Here is a 23,801-nt window from a genome sequence, read left to right as displayed (position 1 = left end):
AAGAGACTTCATCAGAAAATAAAGCAGCGGTAGAAGCAGCACAGACGAATTTTAACTTCCCTGAGGATGTCCTCTTTGGCTTGGAGGAAGAGGAAGAGGATGCTAAGAGCATCAAAAACACCCACAAGCAGACTGGCTGGGCAGCTAACCTATTAAAACAATGGCTGGCCAAAAATGGCAAGGATCCTAGCTTTGAATTGGTCCCAGTAAGTGAACTCAATGATATCTTGAGAGAGTTTTATTACACAATAAGGAATCACGATGGAAATACCTACAGTGTGGCAAGCTACAAGTCAATGCGTGCTGGCATAAACCGGCATCTCAAAATGCCACCTTATAATCGTCAGATTTGTTTAATGAAGGACAAAGAGTTTGCTAGTGCAAACATGGTATTTGTGAGCGTGCTGAAGATGCTGCGCATGCAGGGAAAGGATGAGACTCACCACCATCCTCCTATAGCTGCTGAGGACTTGCGTAAGATTAAACAGTCTGGTGTGCTGGGATTGCACAGTCCACTGGCACTCGTCAACAAGGTGTGGTTTGATTTGCAGTTGCATTTTGCCAAACGAGGGAGGGAAATTTTAAGAGATCTGGCTCCAGATGCTTTTGTTGTTGAGAAGGACAAGAATGGGCGTCGATATGCTATGTTTAGGTATCCTGGCAAAGGAAAAAATGGAGAAGATCCTCATAAAATGGGTAAAATGTATGATATGCCAGGGGACCCAAACTGTCCTGTTTTTTCCTTGGAGCTTTATTTGTCTAAGTTGCCTCCGGAGCCCCCTGCCTTTTACCTGCATCCTTTAAAGCTAACATCAGAGCAAATGCAAGAACAGCCTGTCTGGTACAAAAGAGAACCGATGGGTGTGAACTACTTAGGTACCATGATGCCCAGGATAAGTGTGGCAGCCAGGCTCTCTCAACGATACACCAATCATTCTCTCCGAACTACCACCATCCAGCTACTGTGTGAAGCAGGACTGGGGCCTAGAGAAATAATGGCAGTGACAGGCCATCGCTCTGAGTCTGCTGTTAGACACTACTGGGGAGCTGCGGAAGTTCGCTACAGGGCTTGGTCAGATATAATGGAGAATAACGCCCCCAAGTACCTATATAGCAAGATCCCAAATGAAGTGATAAAAGAATCACTATCTGGTGCCTCCACCTCTTCTATAAACCATGTTGTTCTAGAACAAAGCAAAATTTTATTCCCTAAGAAATCTGTGGTGCCACCTGGCACTAATTCTGCGACTTTAGTCCCTGAGGGACACCCAGCTCTGAATTCCAAAAGCCCTGTCCTGTTGAACCACAGTTCTTCCAAGGTGTTTCTCCCCAAGAACATGGCCAGTGGGAACCTAACTGCCGGTCCCCTTCAAGGCTGTTGTAATGAACCTGTCCTTATAAAGCGTGTGATAAAACAAGAACCAATGACTTGATGCTTCTGTGATGGAACTGATTTTAAATGAATTGCTAAAATGGAAAAATTATCAAATTTGTTTTTTCGCTTTGTCTACTAAGGAAATTTCTTATGGTCTAGTTCAGCAAGAAGTATCCTGTTCGCACTCCTGAAGTGAGCTATGGAACAGAAACTTAAACAGAGCAGGGCTTGGAGTTTGTATGACTTTCTGTGGCAGCTGGGACTCTTTAAGTGGCTGAGCAGAGCTATTTTTAAAACATGAAAGGGAGATATTGATTTCCACTTAGCTGAAGAGCTATGCTTTCTTCACTAAGTGCATGACTTCTATATTTTGTGAAGAGTGTATTTATTATACCATTTTGTGCCTGCTGGCACTAATGTAGCATCTTACAAATCAAATACTTGATTACTGAAGAGCACGGAGAAAGTAGAAGCTGAAAGAAATGGACACAGATACACTACAGATATATACATATGCATGAAAACACCTGGAATTGCTTGATCACTGTCACCCTCTCTGTTCAATTTGTTATCGGACCTACCAGAGGATTGTGCCTTTTTTTTTTTTTTTTTTTTTTTTTTAAATCATTCTTCTAAATTGATTTTCTCTGTGAGCTACAGATTTGTATTTCAGGTCTTTCCTTTTCCTGTTTAATATTTATGGCTAAGATTTCAGTCATTCTGTTCTCCAAAGGCACTATTTGATACAAATGATACTAAAATTGGGATCTCTTCAGTTGTGCACGAAATGGGGAAAGTGTTCTCCAAAGAGCTGAGAACAGGTTTGTTGCTTAAATGGCAAGTAATTAGAGTTGAAGTGTTGTCTCTGTACGTGCTTATCTTGTGAGAGGTTTTTTTGTATTTCCTCTCACCTACCCTTTCTGTTACATTTCACATTGTCTTTGCAGTATAGTCAGTATAGTCTTTGTCAGTATAGTGTAATTCACAGGAAGCACATCCTGTTCTTTCCCACCAAACCCTATCCAAATATTATTTTTGGTTTTAACTTCTTTAGATTAGCTCACTATAGTAAACTGATCCTATCATTACATTTTCCATAAGAGATTAGTTAGAAATTCTCAGGATAGTAGATGTGAATTTTGTCAGAGAAATGAAATTGTAGTTTAAAAGGCTCTTTAATGAAAAAAAATTACAAATTAGGAGGGCTAGTCATAGTTCATTTTTAATGAAGCATACTTAAGAATCTAACTCATGGTTTGTCTCTGCTATTCTATGCCATAATTTTTGTCAGATTCTGACAAATTGAGAGATTTTCCTGTAAATAAAAATGGAAAACTGGTCATCAGATCACAAATTATGGTAGGTCCACTTTGGAAGAAGAAACAGTGTAGCATTTAAAACTGTTTTCCATTATATTAACTGAATGAAATAAGAATGGCTTCGTCCTTTTGAAATGCGTGTGCATATGTGTGTGTACACAGGTGCCCACACACACAGAGTTTATCACACTAAGGACTTCACTGGAAGTGTTTATGTTGCTCAGCAGTGGACAAAATAGAGAAGAATCTCAGCTAAAATAACAAATTGACCATGATAAACTCTTAATTCTGTGGAGAACTTCCTTGCTGGGAAAGGCTTTCAAATATTGAATGCAATTTATCACTGTTATAGTCTGAACAGAGGACTTGATGCCTGAACTTTGGAGTTTTTATCTTGGCTGATGCTGTTTACCTTTGTGGCTTTGGGTAGGTTATTCGTTCTTACTGCATCAATTTTCCAAAGTGTAAGACCAGCACAGAGTGTTCCATTTTCTGGTGGATCATATTAAAGATTAAAAGGTTTTGAAAGTGCTATATTCATCTTACGTATTGTGTTTACAGTCACTTTTATTTGCTGTTGTTATAATGATTGAGCTAGTTGGTCAGATATAATTATTAAAATAAAAATTACTTCTGCACAGTCGTACACTTCCTTAGTTGCAGCATTAACTTACGACATCAGTGACTAGAGGGAGGACATCATGGATCCAGGATTATCATTTTGTCAAGCCTAGAGTAAATCAAATGGAAATGGTAAAGAAAGTAATCCTTCCTAATGGCTAGAAAGAAGAAAAATTGAAAGAACGAAGGGCAAACAGTTCTCAAAATACAGGAGAACTGTGCAGTAGCTTACTCTAGGCTATTTTAGAGTAACATACATTTCTAAATTTTAGGGATTCATAGAATTCATAATTCAGCCAGACTGGCAAATTTAATTTCTTGTTTGAAGATACTTACTCTAAAATTTCACCAAGACGGGGATGTATTATTTTTCCCAAAAAAAAAATATTCCTGTCTTTGTCTCAGGTAGTTGCTTGTTCCAGCATACTGGCATTGAACACTTATCCTGCAGAAACAAGAAAAGTATGTTGCCAGGAGATAATTCTTTTTTGTTCCCTCTTGCTGCATACTGTGGTCATACTGACCACATGCCCTGCTCTGGTCCTAACTGCACCTAGGTAACTTACTGTAACAGCATATTGCTGATTGTTTCATTCCTTAACACAAATCTAGTTGGTGATTTAAATTGAAAAAGGGACTCTTTTGGCCAATCTGGGCTTGTCTCTGATTCTTTTTAATTATCATTTGGCTTCTAACTTGACTTCCATTCTGTTGGCTCATAATTGAGTATTTTTGGCTTCTCATTTGTTAAATTCTCATTCTGTTGACACCAACTATACAGTGTCCTCTTACTACCTTCAGTTTGAACCTGATACTTCAAAGCTACTGACTGCAGTATTACTAGCTTTTTTTAATTTTTGTATGGGAGAAATTTTTTTTTTAAATAAAAAGCATTCCTGGTTTGGGCTGGAAGTATTATTGCTTCACAAGAGCTAGAGTCGGTGTTCACTAAGCTTTCTGCTAATATTTGAATTAATTCTAATTAATAGAACATATTTCTAACCTTCCAGAACTGAAAAATTTTTCTCCTGTGCCCCCTCCCACCCAAAGTGTTAAATGAATTTTTTCTACATGTATTTCCTTTCTAGAAAAGCTGAAGTAGGCAAACAGAATGGGTGTTTTGCTGCTTTTGTTAAGTCAGGTTTGGCTATGTGTACAGTAACATGGGGAGCAGGGCGTCTCCCCCCACCCCCCCACCCCCCTTTTTTTTTAAACTGTGAGATAAAATTTCAAGTCAATCCTGTTCATTGCAGTACAAGTTATGCTGTGTGAACATCATTAATTCTATCAAAATGGACATGAATTGGACTCCTCAGTGGCAGTAACAGCAGAGAACCTCAAACAGCAGGATAACTGAGTTCTTCCCCCCCTCCCCCCCCGCCCACCATTATATTTCCATTATAGGTGAAGCATGTTGGTGTGAACCAACAGGTTAAGTACAGTTTGTTTGTCTAAACTTAAATTTAGGCTTTGGCTGTAAACTTAATACAAAATTGTTAATCATCATTTAAAATTCACTTTAAAAATCTGAATATAACGAATATACTTTGAAAGAAATTTATCATCTATCACTCTTGAATTTTCTAGTTAGATCTTTTCCTAAAATAAGTTGCAAAAAAACAGCACTTAGCCTTAACTAAGTCAACTAAACTGGTTTTTTAAATAATGGCTGTCATGTCATTGATTAAATTCCATTTCCCTTGATGGAGATGACTCTGAAAACAGTGGGGAATGACTGGAACCTTATATAATACATCCATATATTTAGTTTTGCATCTCATTTTCATAATGAAGCTTTGGTACTGGTGCTGTGAATCTAGAACTTGTGTTTTCTGTGCTTTTTCCTGATAAGTTTGGAAATCTCTGCTGTTACTTCAAGGAGTACCCTGGTTGCTTTTTATTTTTATGAAGTTGGCACAGTATCTTGCAGTATGTTAATTTTTTTTTGTTCTTTTATTGCTATTTAAGTAATTCATCCCCACTGTAAGGTACTGTGATTTACAGTGTGGGAGATCTAGAAGGTAAATGTTTATATGCACCTTCTCTGTGCCCCCTGAAGAGCTCCATTGTGCACAATGTCAAATACCTGAAGTTATTGGAAGGATGCTTTGAAATTGAACGTGGTTTTGGCTTTGTTGTGTTTTTAGTCTGGTACATCTCTTTGGTTATTGTGAACTATACAGCTTCTCAATAGTTGCATACTGTTAAGATTAGTATAGTCAAAGTTTTCAGTAAGCAGCTTGGACGTATGATTTTGCTGTATGACTGCTTCTCCTTTTTCAGCCTTCCTCTGCTTCTTGCTCCAAAAAGAATGGCAACAGGGATGTGGGAGGGGGGGCATCTTACTACATTTGTGTTAGTGTCTCAAGTTCAACTTTTTCCTGTGTACACAGAAGTTGAAGGGTTGTTATTCAGTCCCAGTCATTTTACTAATGGCCGTTCCAGTGCCTCAGGTCCTAGAATTGCATTTCTGAAGACATGACAAGCACTTTTAATGTATTGGGGTAAATATTATTGTTACAGAGACAAAGGCATTTTTAATTATATAAAAAATCTTTAGAATGGTTTTTAAGTATTTTATTATGAATCCCAGTTATAGATACAGGATTTATATATATTATATATATATAATATATAAATATAGCTATGGTATACTGAAAGAATCTATGAAAGCAGCTTTATTACATTGTGACATAAAATAACAGTGAACAAATTTGAATAGGGTTGGATGTGTTAAAAATGGCTGGCATAAAGTCAATCTGTTCAAGAATGATTATGTTATAGTTATTAAAACACCAGGTCAGGTGAATAGTCTTTTCTTCCCTGTTCCCCACTTCAGGTGCACCTTATCCTCTTATGGAGTAAATCTTTTTTCAGTCTAAATTTCATCTGTGCTTTTCACCTTTTCAGCTAATAATAGTTTTTTTTAAAAATCCACCAGTGTCCTATCCATTTCCCATTGTTTCTGACATGCCTTGATTTGTTTGGTTGAACTACAGTTTAGTTTAAGCTATTTTGCTGACTATTGGAAATTCATCTGGTAAAATGTTAATAAAGTACATTTATAACTCCTATCCCTTTACTTTGCAATGTGTAACAAACTTGTGAATATCTGTTGGGAAACAATGTGAACAAAGTGGATATGTCAGCTTACAATTTATAAGCAGCTATTAATTCTATATTGTTGAAGCATTATTGATGAATATGTTTCCTTGCATTTCATGGTTTTGTCACTGAAAATAAACATACATAATTATATATGTAAAATGGGCTACTTGATTTTTGTCTCTGACCCTGGGGTTATGTTTGTGCTGTTTAAAATGCAACTAGCTCTCATCTGTGAGGTGGAACCTTTACCTGAGACTAATTAGAAATCTAAATTATAAAGATGTTAGCAGGAGGACAGTTTAAAAAATGAATTTAAAAAATCATCTGAAAAATTCCTGACAGGACGTCATGCAGCTGAATTAGGTGGCTGTTGTAAGGAACAAAATTCAAGTGAATCCATTCTTGTATGACTTTTAAAGCGACTTGTCTTTCCCTGAGACCATATCTGTGTTACCTAAACCAGCCCCAGTTACTGAGAGCAGCTTTCAGTAAGTAAATATACTTGTGTTTTGTAGGCTCCAATTTGTCATTTGGGGCCAAAAAATTGAGAGGAATATTAAAACAATCTAACTGATGATGTCATTACACCAGACATGGATAATAGCTTTTAAAAGCTGCGTTAAACTAATCTGAAAAGTACTATAAATGTATTCACTGATTAAGATGATGATCTTCCATCATCCAAGATGGCCATCCCACATAATACTGTTGGGAAACTGTCAGTGGGCTTTGGGGAAACAAGGTAGATGTTTCACCTTAAAAGAGTAAGAACCAGTAAAGAGACCTGTGTGTGTGCATGCATGCATGTATGTGTTTATTATATACCCTCTTAACTGTTTGGTTAAGGAAAAACAAAATCACGGCAGTAGAGAAATACTTTAAGTATTGTGTCAAGTGTTCCTTTATGGCTTTTAGTTGGAATTATGATTGCTAGTGCCTAAAACCAGCATTTCTGGCAGCTGATCTCTCAGCCTGCTTGATTTATGATTCTTATTAATAGGGGTAGCAGAGCCAATGTCTGCTCTTTGCACCAAAGAAATGAGAGGGTATATAATACCTGGGGGTTACTAAGACTGGTTATTAATTTTTTCCATGCTTGCATTGTTCTTGTCCTGTAGGAGGTGTTGCACAGTACCAGTTAAGGGTAAGGGGAACACAGCAATCTTGTAAATGCAATACGTAAAATGTCTGTTAATAGTATTTGAGTATTATACAAGTATGCAACCACACTCTATCAAAACATGTATTGCAGCCCTGTGAAATTTTGTTTGTGCAAACTATAATTTTGGTGAACTGCTAACTTTATTGCACTATCATTTTCATTTTTATCTTGGTAAGAGATGACAAATACATTTGCTACCTGGTCAAATAAATTTTCATGACAGCTTTGCAAGGCTGGAATAATTACTTCAATTTTGTGGGAGTTACTGCATTGGAAAAAATAACTGTTAAGGAGTGATAAGTCTGACATTGAAACAGTTAGTGACTGAAATATGCTCAAAAATGTATTAAGAAAATAATTTCCACAGCTGCTTAGACTGTGCTTGAAATCTGTAGTTTTGTATATGAATGACCAAAAACATAATATGGGCCTTATAATTATGCATACAAACACGGTATCACCACCCTCCCCACACACACCCCGTTCCCAGAACATATTTTTAACATCGCTCCCCATAATTTAAGATTGATTTTGCTATTATATAACGCCTTGGTGCGTCGTATATGATTGTGGTGGTGTGATGCTTCATGGATTGTCTGTTTTACAGCCCCCAGAATTTTTTCGGTTTTGTTACTGTAGAAACTGTTAATAACCAAATTGTCTGCACCGTGTCAGTGTGCCACACGTAATCTTCAGAATTTTGATCTTTACTACTCTGGAATTAATTTTTATTTTGCACTGTATTTTTTTGTTGTTGCATTTTTTTCCCTTCGTTTTTCACTTTTACATACTGAAATGTTCCTTTATGAAAAGCAGGTGGCATTACAATGAATAGCATTGTTATCTCTATGTGATGAACTGAACCGTGGCGTTATATAATACCAAAACCTTTTTTAATCATATGTGAATAGAGAAGTGCATATTCAGAACTTTCTTCAAAATACCAACATTTGTCTTTTGGTTTTTCATGTGGTACAATACATGTGCATGTTGGCGTGTGTATGTGTGCTGTTATACAAATTATACAAAATGATGTAACAGGTAAAATTTGCTTTTCAATTTGAGTTTGAGATTTCTTTTCCAGTTTTCTTCAGTAGTTTGCCATTGACATATGCTGTGATGTTGTAACTATTTCTTTCTGTGTTGAATTTCACAGTTGTAGTTATGGTGGGAGATACCTCCTTTTCTCAACATCACGACTACCATATGTGCTTTGGCCTTTAAATTCAGTCTCCTTCCTTGTGTTTGTTTTCCTCATAGAATTGGAATAGCTTTTTTCTCCCCCCCTCGCCCCTTTTTTCTTTCTCTTTCTTTTCAAAATTACAAATGATGAATCAACCTAATTTGCAGCAGTGCTGATCTGAAAAAGTTGCTGGATAGCAAAGCTAAGGTGATATTCTTTCTCCCACTACAGTGTATTTTACAACAGTGTGAAATGATCTCAGCATGTGGAAAAACATAAAAAGATAGTAGCCTGTCTCAATGTCCCTACTTTTCAGATGAGGAAACTGCTTCAGAATTACTTCCACACCAGAGACAGCCCTTCATTTTATTGCGAGGCTGATTCCTTTCTGATTTCCCTTTATTAATTTACTGTTGACTAGTGTGTAGGTTAATTATTAGATATTGCAGTCAGTGACATAAGTGATATGATGACAGTCTTCCAAAAGAAGGAAGAAAGTTCTTATTTATAAAGCATTTACATTGGTTTTATTGCAAATCTTAATTGTGACTTCAGATTCAGGTGACCCTGTTCGCTGTATTTATGCATTTTTAACAAGTTCCAGGATTTTTATTACCTCTAAGAACTCTTTTTCTATTATACTACTTTTTAAAATTTCTATAATACCCATATGGCTTTGGTTCTAGAAAGTCACTGTATAATTCTTTTCTTCCTCATGGAAAACTATTACTGCTGCTATTTCCTAGCACTTCTCCCCACAAGTGTATCTTATTTGTCAGTACATCTATTTCTCAGTACTTTCTTTATGTTAAAAGGACTTCAGTGGTTGGGATTGGAAGAAAACAGATGTTATCTTGTCATAGTATACACAGTGAAAAATGCATGAAATTCTGATTATAGGTCATTTTTACCAATCCTTTGTAGAAAACCATGAATTGAAGTGTGATTACTGTAATATGAATAGAGATCTTATGTAAGAAATTAAAACAAAGTCCGTTTCTAGTAGTTTTCATGGTAAAAAAAAAAAAAAATCTGAAAATGTTACTCAGAATCAGTACTATAGATCACTTTTCAGCAAAAGTTTTGCAGCTAGTAGAACACTTAGAAATACCAATTTCTAATATTAAGTGAGAAAAATGCACAAATCTGAATAGTTGCATTCATTTTATACATACTTTTCATTATTTTATCTTCCATATGCACTATAAAGCAGTTTACACTTAACTGATTAAGTGGTGTTTAGAGGAGGTTATGACTTAGCCTCTGTTTCAGGCTTTACTGGGTTTCACTCAGACGTTTGAAAGGGATGAGGATTTACTATCTTGGTTTTGCCCCTCTTCTAGGGTCTTTCAGTTGCTGCTTTCACAAGTTATGTGCTTGGCATTAAAATACTTTTTCTTCACACTTGTCAAGTTAGATGCTTGCCTGGGGCATTTGGCATGCAAACAGAGCCCAGGGATAGTTATATATTAGTAAATGTGGTAGGTGCGGACATGACTTCGCAAACTGAAGAAGCTGGGGCAGAGGGCCTGCAATTTGACAAGATTTTCTTTAAAGAACACACTTTTCAAAACAGATCAAGATTGTAAATGTGAAGCCTTCTCCTTAGCTGGCTGTTTCAGGAAAAACCCACAACACTGAACGAGAATAGCGGAGTAGCGCCATCGCACCATCCTTCTGTTATTTGTGGTGGTGCATGCTCGGCTGCTGCTTGGCTTGTAATTCTCTTTTCCCCTGCTGCCTTTTTTCCTCCTCCATTTTTTCACCTTTGTTTCTGCTCTTAATCATACCTTGCAGTCCTCTTCCCCCACTTCACCTAGCGTTTTGCCTTTCAGCTCCAAGTTGCATGCATCTTCTTGGGCTGGATCTACATTAGACTTCAGTATGAAATGTTCAGTTACAGGATACATCGGTTTTGTGCAACACATCTTAATTGCAAATGGAAGTTCACCGACCAGATGAAGAATAAAGATGTAGCTATATTAAAATTAGGAAGTCGGGAAAAGATGAAGTCTTGTATTTTTCTTCCTTTCTTCCTAAAATTTTTTTTCACATTTATCTTTGCAAGTGTGACATTTCAGAGTAGGATTTGTTAGGTTTAGGTTTTAATTCCATTTTTAATTTAATTTTTTCATTGCATTGGTTTGTGTTAAGATTGTTACACTGCTGGCTGCTATGTGAAAGCAGAGAAAGATTTAAACTAAGGCAGCTCAGATACAGTTGTGGTTAACTGGATGGTTCAGTCTGTGATGTTGCTACTTCCAGGTTGTACAAAGTTACCTCATCAGCTATGGATAAAACAGGTCCAAAACGGCAGCGCGAATGACAATATTTTGGAGGATACCTACTTACTTGGAGTTTAAAGGCATATACATTAAGATACGTGAGCTGTTAAGAAGGGTGGAAAAGGGAGTTTGGTAGTTTACATTTCTTTCAAATCTCAATGTAAACTTTTTTCTGTTTGATTACTAGAAACTACCCACATGCTGTTGTAAACAATCAGATTTAAGTGCCAATTCTGGTCTGTTTGGACTCTGTTTGGTGCTCTGGTTCTGACAAATAATGAAACAGTGGTTTTGGGGGTTGTGGTTTTGTTTGCTTTGGGTTTTTTTCTAACTATGATTTTTAGATAGATAGAGATCACTTTATATTGCTGCGGTTATTTTGTTTCTGTTCCAGCTTATTTGATATTCTAAGGTGACTGAATCTTCTGTTATTCAGACTTGCTAGGCAATATGGGAACTAAAGTACCAGGCATGTATTTTGGGTTCTCATTAAATGGTTTTAATTATTTCACTAGTGTGACTGTGTTGATGAAAAAGTGTTATGATTGCATCATCTTGCTCTTCTGGAGAGATCAGCTGAAGTAGGTTCAGGTTCTTGGCTTCCTGTGTTTGGTGAAAGCTGAAAACTGATAGCAGACCAGAATGCCTTGACTTTGCTTTTCTGCGTTACCAGTTTCTGCCCAAATGCTTGCTGAAATCTAATATTAGGAGCTGAAAGACTTGTTCTCTTATTTCAGTTTTTGACATAAATGTGATTGTTGTTCATACATGACTGAAAGTACAATGTCAGGCTTCCCTTTGCCTTCATCAGGGCTGCAAGCCTTCTTAAGCTAGTTTCCAATTTTGCTCAGAGCAGCATGTCTGAATCTCCTCTTCTGATGTGTGGCATGGCAGTCTCCTCCTCAGAATCCCATTCCCTTCATTTTACAGAAGCAATAGCAGTTGTTTCTTCTAGCCGTTCCTCAAACGTAGCTCTGTTGTAAACTGGAGTTTTCATGAGTCCGTGTAGCAACAAAAATTTCCCTGAGAGAATTTCTGAGTAAAATAGTCATGATACTCAAAAGGGATGTTTTTATTTTCTTGGTGGGTTGGACACAGGACTTTCTGAGAACCATTTATTACTTGCTTTTGGCAGGGATGATTCCAAATGGTTCCATTTGTAGGTCTTAACAATTCAGGTGGTAAGTGACAACACTCCAGAAACATCTGGGATAGGGTGATAAAGCTGCTCTTTCAGATCATGGAGATGCTTAATTTCACCGTGAGAAAGTAGCGTGGACCAGTCTTCTAGTACCCGATTCCCAGTTCTTCCTGAATCTCCTTTTCTTTCCTGGATTTGAGATACCTACAAGTATCTGAAAACTGTGTGCCAACACTACAGGATATAGAAATGGATACTCCTCCTCCTTTTGAATGTAGGTGGGTGCTCTGAATAGTCAAAATCCTGACCTTTATGGCAAGCATAATTAGCAGTCTATTCTGTGTGGGGATACCCTGCCTACACCATATCCACCCTAGGTAGGAAACACAATGTGCAGCATTTTCAGCGTTTCAAGCTTCCTTAAAATTTTCCTGTACCCCTAAATTTCATTCAAGGGAGATGCATGGTCAGTGAACTAGGGGAATCTAGTTGGGGAGGCTGGAGAGTCAGGACTTCAGGGTGTGCTGTGTGTGGAGTACAGCTTCTTCTTGGAGTAGCTGGAGTGTGTGCCCTGGAACCAGGGCTGGGGGATGTACAACAGAGAACCACTCAAAATGCTGCCCTGCAGATCTGCAACTTCTAGTGTGGGTTGTGGAAGGAACCTGACTGCTTATGGATAGTTCCTGTTGAGGAGATTCCTACCAGGGTTGTTTAGTAGAAAACCTTGAATAGTGCGGCTAACTACAAGGTCTTTCCTCCTGAGAAGTGCATGTGTGAGACCTTGTCGGCTGACTGGATTTATCATTTAATAATTGCCTGTTTAACTAAAGATTTTTGGCCTTCCAGACACACCAAAATAAAAAATGCATGCAGTGACACTTGCACACTTGGAAATTCAAAGAACTTTCTCCACTGGCACGGTTAAGTAGGGCTTCAAAACAGTTAGCTCTCATACAGAGTATTTTTCTAAGGATTTTGATTTCCTTGCAGGGGAGGAATTGAAAGGAAATTACTTCAGACTAATGTATTTTATAGTGGGGAGAAATGAATAGCTTAGTGTTAGTTTTTTCTTTCTCCAGTTCCTTATAAATCTCCCCCTCCATTTTTCAATCTGCTTTCTCTTGGCAGAGAGCACCATAGTTCAAAATACATATCATTGACTGGGAAGATATCAACTTGGAATGAAATTCCTCTTGATTTTATGCTAATCAAGTAATTGATTATTTGAACATGCCTTTTATCTTAACCTTCAAGTGGGTAAATCAGCTCATCATAGTAAGAAAACTGAAGCTTGAAAGTCTTTGAAATAGAAATCACTCAACAGAAGAATTCCATGGTTAATAAATCTGAAAGCTGTTTCTCTATGTATAGCAAAGATAGAGTCCCTATAGAGGTCTCTTCTGTTGCCTGTGAACATACGTAGTTAGATATTTTGTACTCAAATTGTGTATCATGTAGGTTAGTAGAATTTCATCAGTGGCAGCATCAGAACTTAAGGCAAGAAGAAATCAGGTTGTAATAATGCATAATGAAGAGATCAATCATGTCAGGCACTCCAAATTCAGTGACTGATAATTTGGACACAGCTTTTGTTTGCATTTAGTAATCAGACGATACCTCTTTTCCGTCTCCTCAAAGCCTTGCCTATGTGAGAATTGTCTTTAGGACGTCCTTAAAGGCTTAGTTTTACCCAACTGAAAGGTCATAGAGCAGATAATCTCAATGCTTAGGCTTTTTGCATCTGTCCCCATCTGTCTGCACAGAAAAATCTCTAATCTTCCTAGGTTTTATTGTGTTGGCATTTGTACAGGCCATGTGGGGCTGATAACTCTTACGCTTTTTTCCATGTTAATTGTTCAGAGATTTTTATAATTATGTTGCTTTCCTAACCCTTTGTCTGTCCTAAGGAACCTGGTTTACTCTAATCCATAAATCAGTAGCAGTTCAGTCCAACAATAAGTGATCATCTCTTCTACAAAAGCAAAAAAACCCTAATTTTTGCAGCAAGTTTAAGGAACTAGAAATTGACATCATTCAAGGTTTTTTCTAGAAAGTATATTTTACAACCTGGAAGTATATAGGACCTCCCCCAATATTTTTTCCATCACCTAAAGGAAGATGTTGGTGGTCCCTCCCGTCTGAACAGCTGAGGGACAGCAATCGATGCAGAAGATAAATCTTGTTTGATGGTCCTCTAGAGGGGTTTTTATAACATTTAGCCTTCACAGTAGCTTAAAAGATCACTTTATCCTCTCTAAAGAGATGGTTACAAATGGCTTCATATGTAGAATAATAGAATGCTAAAATTTGTGATAATGGATGAAAATACAGTAATGAAATTACTTCAAAAAGCTGGATACAATTGAAGTTTTCTGATGGCTTTTGATGACATGTCTTAGAAGCATACAGGTTGCAGTGTAGCTTTCCCTTTTTCTTACTGTGAAGTCAATTTCTTTATAGGCACATAGGCCGAGCTGTCTCAAGACCATAATATATTGTCCTGGTGACTGTTCTGTCAAAAGGTTATACTACTATAGCGGAAAGCACAGATTAAAACCGGATTAAAATGTTGAGAGTCATATTTGGAAGATACTCTATAACACCAAGTTGTTATTTATTTACCTGTAAAATAACAAATGCTACTGGTCATCAGGTTTTTTTACTCCTTACAAAGCTAAAAATACTTTGATACCGCAATACAGTCATTTGTTTATTGCCTGTTTTTCAAGTCCTGGGAAATTAGTCTGAAATTTCCTCCTCCTGCTCATTTCATCAGTTCCTTTCTAATAAGTGTATCAATTCTGAGACCTCTCCTTCTGAATGTTCAATTCATAGCCCTTTTCCGCCTGTGTTTCCTGGATTTGCTTTTGCAAAATGAAGGAGTTTTGTCTTTCAGAGCGGGAAGGTCACAAGAAGTGATTCAGGAGGTGTCATTGATCTTACACTGGATGAAGAGGATGATGGCTCTTCTCAAGGTAGGTGAAAAAGATTTTGCTAGCTGCAGGGGTAATTGAGCTACAAGTATTATTTCATCCTGTGAATGACAGAAAGGAATAAACTGCTGTTTCTGCTTAGTGTATTTTATTCCTTGGTGTTTCAGTTAAACAGGACTGTTGTTAAAGAATTCTGATAGGCATTAAATAAAAGGAATTCTACTTACTATAAAACAGTCTTTAAGATTTTTACCTTTCCCTTAATTTAAGCATAATTGCTGCCTATGCTTAAATCTTGTTAGGCGTGGGGAATAATTTGAGACATTTGAATTCTTTATTACGTTTTGGAAAGTTCTTGGAAATACTAGATGTATTTCATTTTTCTGTTTACTGATTAATTAAAGACCTTTTAATTCTAGAGTTGGTATTCAGGCATTAGATTGTTACAGCTTCTAATCTTTTGTTTAACTAAAAAACTTTGTGTGCAAGAGTTTAAATACCAAATGCAGATCTGTTCTTTGCTTTGGGACTGTATGCCAAGATTTTACTATAGTTGTGCTCTTATATCCTTTGGCAGTTTGGATGCACTTTATCTTTTAAAAGAATACTTTTTTTTTTTTAAGTCTTGCGTAACTGTGGGAAGGTCTAATTATAATTGGCATTGGATTAGCGAAGAATTATAGTATTTCAGAGAAGTAATAAGAGTCTGTACTTAAGGCCATGTATTGCGCTGTCATCTTAACTGAAAAATTGATATTTCTACTATTAGAGATAAAATTTTAGTTCTGTGTGGTCTCTAAATGCATGTCTCTGTGCTGCATTCTGAAGTCCAGCCACCAAGAAGTTTGATTCCTCTAGACAACCTCAGTAGCTATCTCTCTAGCTAGTGCGTTCAAGTTCTACACATACATTCTTAATAGCTTGACTTGCTCTGCATTTGTATTACGCAAATGTAGAAAATCATATTGGCACGTGGTAGCGTTTATTTCAGCGAGGAAGAAGTGTAATGTTACCACCAAAAGGGGAGTGCACGTGGTATACAAGTATTAGAGAAGCATGATGCAATTCAGATAGCTGACAGTCTGGCTCTTTTATCAGTAGAGGATATATGGCGGACACTGAATTGAGTATGAGCCAACAGTGTGTTCTCATTTAAATGTAAGTTAGTATTCCCCCCACATTGACACTAGTGGGACCACACCTGAAATACAGCATCCAGTTTTGGCTCCCCCTTGCTTGGGTTCAGAAGAGTTGTGGTAGCACTGGAGAGGGCCCAATAGATGGTGTCAGGATGGCAGGGGCCCAGAGTACATGACATGTGAGAAGAGATCGACAGACCATGGCATGTTTGGCAAAGAGCAAACTGAAAGACAACGTTATAGCAGCCTACAACTACTTGGAGGATAGTTACAAAGATGATGGAGCACAACTCTTCTCAGCAGTGCCAGATGATACATCAAGGGGCAGTGGCCATGAATTACAAGTTCAGGAGGTTCAAGTCGAGCTTGAGAGGAAAAGAAATCACAGTAGGAAGGTAGTGGAGCACAGAAACTCCACTCTTGAATGTAGTCAAGATTCAGCTGGGCAAAACCGCAACTCATTTGTATTAGTATTGGTGACAGTCCAGCTTCAACAAGAGGTTGGACTACATGGCCACCAGAGGTCCTTTCCAGCCAGGATTTTGATGATTCTGTGAATCGCTTAGCTGAGTGTCAGAATAGCATAGGGAATCAAGTTTTTACCGCTGTCATCTCTTCCAAGCGTTAGTTCTCAAAAAGATAAAAAAGATGGTCGCACTTGGACTGTGGAGACCTGTCAGGTAAGGTTAAGCTCCCCAGCCCTGTTTACTATTCTGTAAGACACCAACAGATCTAAATGGATTTATGGTGTTTTAAAGTAGCATGTCACAGTATTGTAATGTATTTCAGCTAATCTTTTTCTATCAAAAGTAACATTTTTCAGAGAGTTTTTTCCTCCCTGATTGCATAAAGTATGTCTTCACCTCACAATTACCATAAAAGATCAACACCATGGTTGCATGTGCAACTATAAGAATGCTTCTCTAAGTAGAAGTTCTAGCAGCCACAGCAGAGTCATAGCTGCATTACAGTTGCTGTGGTTTAACCCCAGCCAGCAGCTAAGCACCACGCAGCCGCTCCCTCGCTCCTCCCCCCTCCCAGTGGGATGGAGAGGAGAATCGGGGAAAGAAGGTAAAACCCGTGGGTTGAGATAAGAATGGTTTAACAACTAAAGTAAAAAAATAATACTAACAATAATAATAATGAACTATAATAATAATAATAGTAGTTGTAATGAAAAGGAATATAACAAAAAAAAAGGGGGGGGGGGGCGGAACCAGTGATGCACAATGCAATTGCTCACCACCCGCTGACCGATGCCCGAGCAGCGATCCGCCCCTCCTGGCCAACTCCCCCGTTTATATACTGGGCATGACGTTCTATGGTATGGAATATCCCTTTGGCTAGTTTGGGTCAGCTGTCCTGGTTATGCTCCCTCCCAGCTTCTTGTACGCCTGCTTTCTGGCAGAGCACGGGAAACCGAAAAAATCCTTAACTTGAGACAAGCACTACTTAGCAACAACTAAAACATCAGCCCTGTTATCAACATTATTCTCACACTAAATCCAAAACACAGCACTGTACCAGCTACTAAGTAGAAAATTAACTCTGTCCCAGCTGAAACCAAGACAACTGCAAAGCAGAAGCCAGACTCTCACTGGTAGTCTGCAGCCTTGCAGATTAGTTTATGTTTAGAGTTTGTGTGAGGAGTCAGTATTTTTGGTATAAGCTGTAGAAATGTATGGACTAAAACCCTAATAAAAGCTTGAGTTTGACCATGCAGTGAAAACACATCTCTAGGATTTGAGCAAATTTCTTGGGAAATAATTCACATGTTCTGATAATAACATTCAGGTTAAAAAGAGGAAGAGTACGCTTCTGACAGCTTTTGCATAATCATATGCATGTATATACCTTTGGCCAAATATTTTTTCACTGCACTTTGTTTACAGCAAATGTGGAGCAAGTTTTATTTTGTTCTAAATTTAGTGGTACACAACCTTAGGATAGAAAGTACCTCCAGCATTATTTACTGCAGTATGCTGGAATATCAGTTCAGTACTAATTCAAATAGAAGAGCAACACTTATATAGTGTTCTTGGGAACACTGGGATCCTGATTATTTTGTTTAAAGCGCTGTCACCTGCATACTAAGTAAATCTAATTCTGTTACTTATAAAAGGTATTTAAATAGATGTTAATATCTGGAGAGAGCTGTCTGTTATGTGCTTCCCTTTAAATCTCTCCTGGTACAACTAGGAAACAAAGTTACGCTATTTTGGTAGTATACAACTACGATGTGTGTCCTTGTTGGTTGAAATTACTAAAGATTTGGGTTGAGAGTAAATTTTAACATTGTGGAGGATTTTTAAACTTGTAATCTGCTCTCCATCCCTTCCTTTTTCCAATGAAGTTTCCATTTGCATCAATAATTAATATCTGTAATACTGTATACCAAAGTATGCATATAGGGTAAATTAGACTTAAACTTTAGGTTTAGAACTATGGAATTTTTAGGTGTTTTGTTTTGTGAGGTTATTAAACTGAAATCAGAGTGTCTGTATTGGGTCATGGAAGAGCAGCCCTGTATAGACTGTCATCAAGCCCAGTCTTCAGTCATGGTAGACAGACAAAACCCTGTGCATTATTTTTAAGGGCTAATCGTGTTTTGAGGGTGGGGGATTTTTGTTTGGTTGTTTTTTGGGATGGGTTTGTTTTGGCGTTTTTTTTGTTTGTTTAGTGTCATAGTGACTAGGACTTCTAATCATGCGCTTGAGCCACTGGATTTGGACACAGTACTCCTACAAAACAGAGTAGCTATCCTTCAACAGCTGTTGGTTTGGTATTTTGAAACCCCACTCTATTAGCACAGAAACACGTGTGTCTAACTTCCAACCCCCCTTTTACGTACAGCAGTTTGCATTCAAATAGTGCTTCACGTAGGGGAAAAAAACCCAGTATTACCATCACACTGTGGAAACACTCACCCGATACAGCCTAGATTTGCATTTCCTCTCTTCTTTACTTTATCAGACAAGTACCACACAGACATTCCATAATTAACAACATATGCAGGTTTTCCTGATTATCTTCACTGCCCCACACATGATTTCCCGCATTAATAGTAGAAGTTCTTATCAATTCCTAAATGGCTGTTGTTGCACTCTCTATCATCATCATCTTTTTTCTAGTTCTCAAGTCTTGCCTTTGTTCCTGTGTGATACTTTGGTCCACCTCCATACTGGTGGCATCTTCCAGTTTAGTACGCTGGCAACTAAATTTCGTGCACACCTTCTCATGTGTGCAAAAATTATTAATGAAAATGTTGTGTAACATTTGAGAAACCATGTTGTTAATTTCTGTTCAGAACCATTGTTGTCATCCTTTTATCAAAGAGTAATTTAGATACTTTTCTGTCTGCAGGTGTCTTGCAATACTTGTGCAGTCCCCTTGCTGTCCCTTTTATTAAATATTTGTGTAGCGCACTGCATCAAATTATTTCGTAAAAATACTAAAACATCTAATAGATTTAGCTGATACCTATCCCTAGTCCAAAGTGGATTTGTAATCTAAGAAAGATACACAAGTGTACTCGAAAACAGCCATGTTCCACTTTTTTTTGCATTTATCTTTTTGTAGGAAAAATTATTAAATATATACAGTATCAATTTTTAATTTTATAAGCTGTTTTATCTGATTAACAAATCTGTAGTTTTTAGGATCATTTTTTGTCTTATTCTTTAACATACGTATGATATGTTTGCTATTCTGTAATCCCATTATACTACTTCTGAATTAGTATGCTGATTAAAACTCCTTCCTGCTATTACTGCAGTGTTGTAGGCCTATTTTCTGGCATGGAAATTAGCCCCTCTTCTTTTCCATTTTGTGTATTAGATTCGGAGTTTTGCTTACACCTCCAGTAGTAATTATTTCCATTTTATGCTCATTTCCATAGATCAGACTGTCCTCTGTCCTCCAGGTCCACATTTTTAATGAATATGATGCTGTGTTCGTTTAGCATTGGAACTGTTCATGTATTACTTTTAACCTTAGTCCTGTGCTTACTATGCACCCAGTCTTCCTGTTTTCCGTGCTGATTTTTTACTTACATAGCTAAATTAGCCTTTGCTATTTGTTTCCATTTATTTAGTGAACTCTAGTTGGTTATCTTTCATAATTTCCTGTGGCTGGTGCAGTCCTGACCTAGTTTCCAGCAACTGGAATCTCAGCGGGGCTCTTGATTTGTCAGGAACAAATGAACTTGCTTCTGTGTAAGATTAAAAACAAAAGCAAAACCAAAAAAAGCCCTCACATTTGTCCAGACTGTCATTTTTACTTGAACTACATTTTTACAGCAGTAGTGTGTCTGGGTTTTTACTAGTTGGATCATGAGCGCATCTTCTCTAGGTCATGACTAAGAATGCACTCGCATCACTTAAATTATCCAATGGCAGTTGAAATGTGCATCAGTCTGTAAATATTAAAAGTAAACAGGTGTATGCATCTCTGTAGGAATCTCTTCAGAGTCCGATAATTTGTTGAACACTGGGAAATCTCTCATACTCATGGAAAATAAGCTTGAACTAATCACAAGACCTGTTAGTTGATGAAAGAGCAGGAAACATCTCGCGTTTTGTTTTCAAAATGAGCATCCCTTTACTGCTCCTTTTATAGACTTTGAAAAAATAAAGAAAAGAAAATTATATTTTCATCAAGTGGCTTCAGTGAAGTAGCTCAGCTACTCTGTCTACAGAAAGATGATATGGTCTGCAATTTATATTGTATTTTATTTTTGAGGTCTTGAATTGTATTTAATTTATCATATACTGAGTGTTTGAAGGGTACTGCTATTTCACGCTATTAGCTGGTGTTAAAGACAGCTCAGTGAGACCATCAAAATAGTCTCCAACTGCTAAAAAACCCCAGCATTTTGAGCTACACTGCCATTTACCCTGTTCTCAATGCTTTGAAATTTAGTTAGTATACTTAATTGATAGTTTCTAAATGTGTTCTTCAATATATTGTTGATATGTTTTCTCAAGAGTAAAATAGGTATTAACGTATTTTTTATATTGTGAGCTCTTTTACTAAATTAGTGGCTGCTGCATGTACAATTTTATTAGAGCAAATCTTTTTTGAATGAGTGCCCTTAAAACCTACTCTTTTATCTTGTGTGTTTTAGTTTTTGGTGGTGCCTTCTCTGCCCACTACTACTCTTACCTAGCTGAAATATCCAGGCAAAAGCTTCTCAATTCTTCTTTATTCAACTTGTGCACAGGCTTGATTTCATACAGACTTGCATTCAGATGAATATTTTATGTTGTCACAAATAAACTAAAGCAGAAAAAAATATTGCTGTAGTAAACTACAGATACAGACACTATTTGTCACTTCTCACAAGTCAGTCATGTTGAGGAGAGTGTCAATGTGAGAAAACATTCTTTTTTTAAAGTTTTCTATAAATAATGAAATGATTCCCCTTTTTTAAGAAAATAGTATGAAAATTCAAAACGGCAACAAACAGGTTTGACTAACAGATTGAACGAATGGAAGAGTCAGCAAATAACAAACGGATGTAAGCATCAAAGGTAGACAAGATTTATTTAGGGAGCTCTATCACTTTTTTGAAACAAATTGAGTACAGCAGTGTTTAGGCCTTTTTACAGTTTTAGGCTATTCTTTTTTTAATAGAAACTTTTAAAGACTTTGGCATGGTGTTCCATTAAATTGAGGTTTCCAAATTATGCTGAAATACGCAGACTTCATGATGACAGAATGAAATGTTATGGAGTATGGGGAGAAAAAAGATTGAGACGATGAAAGTGAGGGGAATTGAATGAATTTTCTACAGTTTTGTTTGCAGAATGAAAAGATCAAAGAAGTGTCATGCTAGGAAATATTCTTTGCTAATTTGTGAATGACAGGGAAAAAAAAGATTTAAAAGTCTGTGATGTTCTAATTTCTATTTGCTATTGTCTATAACTTTATTTTGTTTTAAAGCAGATGGCAAGAAGCAGAACCAGACACCTGTTACAGGATTGAGCATACCCACCCAGCCCTTGGCTCGCCCCTTGCAGCCTTTGCAGCCAAACCCTGTGCAGCAGACAGGTGTGCCAACAAGTGGACCTTCCCAGACCACCATACATGTATTACCTACAGGTAACTTCATTTTATATCATTACTTGAATGCAGTGACTGCCTTTTTTCTTAAACTAGACTCCTGTGTGTTCTACATTGTGCTAATCTTTTCAGGTGAGCATTCAGAATGTTTGAGTCACTTTTTAATCTTCCATTCTAGTCAGTTTCCCATAACTTTTTAAATTGATGAAGTGAAAGGGAAAGATAGTCCTGTTGGTTTGGAAAGAATTCAGGATCAAATTAATTCCATGGGGAGGAAGAAATCCTGCTAAGGATGGGCATGGAAATTATTAAATATACTGTTGTTTGTAAAAGCGAAGGAGAAGAAACCTGTGGCAGTTGCATTATTTAAGTAATGGGGAAAAAAACATTAGCAACATCACTCCTAGCTCTGTCCACATGCACTTGGCAATTAATCCTTTTGGCAGAGTGAATGGCAAGGCTGACATGGAAGTTCCATCCCTAGTTAAATGTTATTTTGTCTGCAGTGTGATTTCCGCTCCCCGCCCTTCTTTCTAACATAAAGAAACATAGATCCTCTTTTTTTCCTTTATTTAACTCTCTTCTTCTGTAGATGATTGTTGAAGATTAGTTGGCATTGGAATTGTCTTATGACTGATTTGTTCTACAGACTCTTTGGTGGTGGGTTTTGTATTCTCCACAGCTGTGCTTACATTAAGGACCTTTTTCTTTTTTGGGGGCGGGGAGGGGTGTTACATTTATCTTTTCTGTTTGGAATTTGTGTATATAGGCATTATTATTTCAGGTGAAAATTACTGTTTAGGCTGTTTTCTCTTTTCTTGCATTATCAAAATCAGATAGAATTTCACAGAGACAGTTTTTATTTTGCATGGCTCAGATGAGTCAGTTTTCCAAGAGAGGTGTCTACTCTGGAATAGGCATATCAGCTTAATGTCGTGGAATTCCATTCTAGGTTGTGGTCTGTCTGTCTTTTTCCAGCTCCGACAACAGTGAATGTAACTCATCGGCCAGTGACTCAAACTGCTGCAAAACTTCCTATACCAAGAACCCCTGCTAACCATCAGGTGGTCTATACTACTCTTCCTGCACCACCAGCTCAGAATCCTGTAAGAGGAGCTGTTATGCCAAGCCCAGGTTTAAGGCCAGTCAACCCGCAGACTGGAGGTAGGGGATGCTTTCTTCCATGCACATTTTAGCATGACACAGCCTGATGTGTTCTACCTGATGGATGTGGGGTTTCGTTTTTTGTTTTGGGTTTATTATTTGGGGGTTTTGGTGGGGTTTTTTTTTTGTTTTTGTTTTTTTTCCAATACTAGTCCAAATTATAGAGGTTAGGGTTTTTTTCCAGCTTACAGACTTGAGAAAATCTCAGGCTATTAAGAAGTCATTCCCCCTGCAGCTATGGGAATGAAGAAAAACTGGATTTAAGTCATCTCAGGCACTAGTTCTGCCAATTAAGCATCTCTGGATGA

General features: G+C 37.4%; 1 protein-coding gene across 7 annotated transcripts in view; it reads left to right on the top strand.

Annotated features, from left to right (window-relative positions):
- Positions 1–23,801, top strand: part of ATF7IP (activating transcription factor 7 interacting protein) — a 114,711-nt gene that overhangs the window by 82,285 nt on the left and 8,625 nt on the right. For 6 of the 7 annotated variants that reach the window (XR_007768209.1, XR_007768210.1, XM_050915236.1 and 3 more), the window contains exons 11-13: positions 15,091–15,169; positions 22,210–22,368; positions 23,308–23,493. Coding sequence is in view for 5 of the 7 variants with exons in the window: in XM_050915236.1 (XP_050771193.1) it covers positions 15,091–15,169; positions 22,210–22,368; positions 23,308–23,493 (424 nt within the window). In the remaining 2 variants the exon portion in view is untranslated. The remainder of the gene's footprint in view (positions 1–15,090; positions 15,170–22,209; positions 22,369–23,307; positions 23,494–23,801) is intronic. The other variant, XM_050915235.1, reaches the window with a different exon arrangement.

The sequence above is a fragment of the Gymnogyps californianus genome, chromosome 1 (assembly GCF_018139145.2).
Source record: "Gymnogyps californianus isolate 813 chromosome 1, ASM1813914v2, whole genome shotgun sequence".
In the NCBI taxonomy this organism is placed as follows: Eukaryota; Metazoa; Chordata; class Aves; order Accipitriformes; family Cathartidae; genus Gymnogyps; species Gymnogyps californianus.
This window is presented reverse-complemented; position numbering and strand designations above follow the sequence as displayed.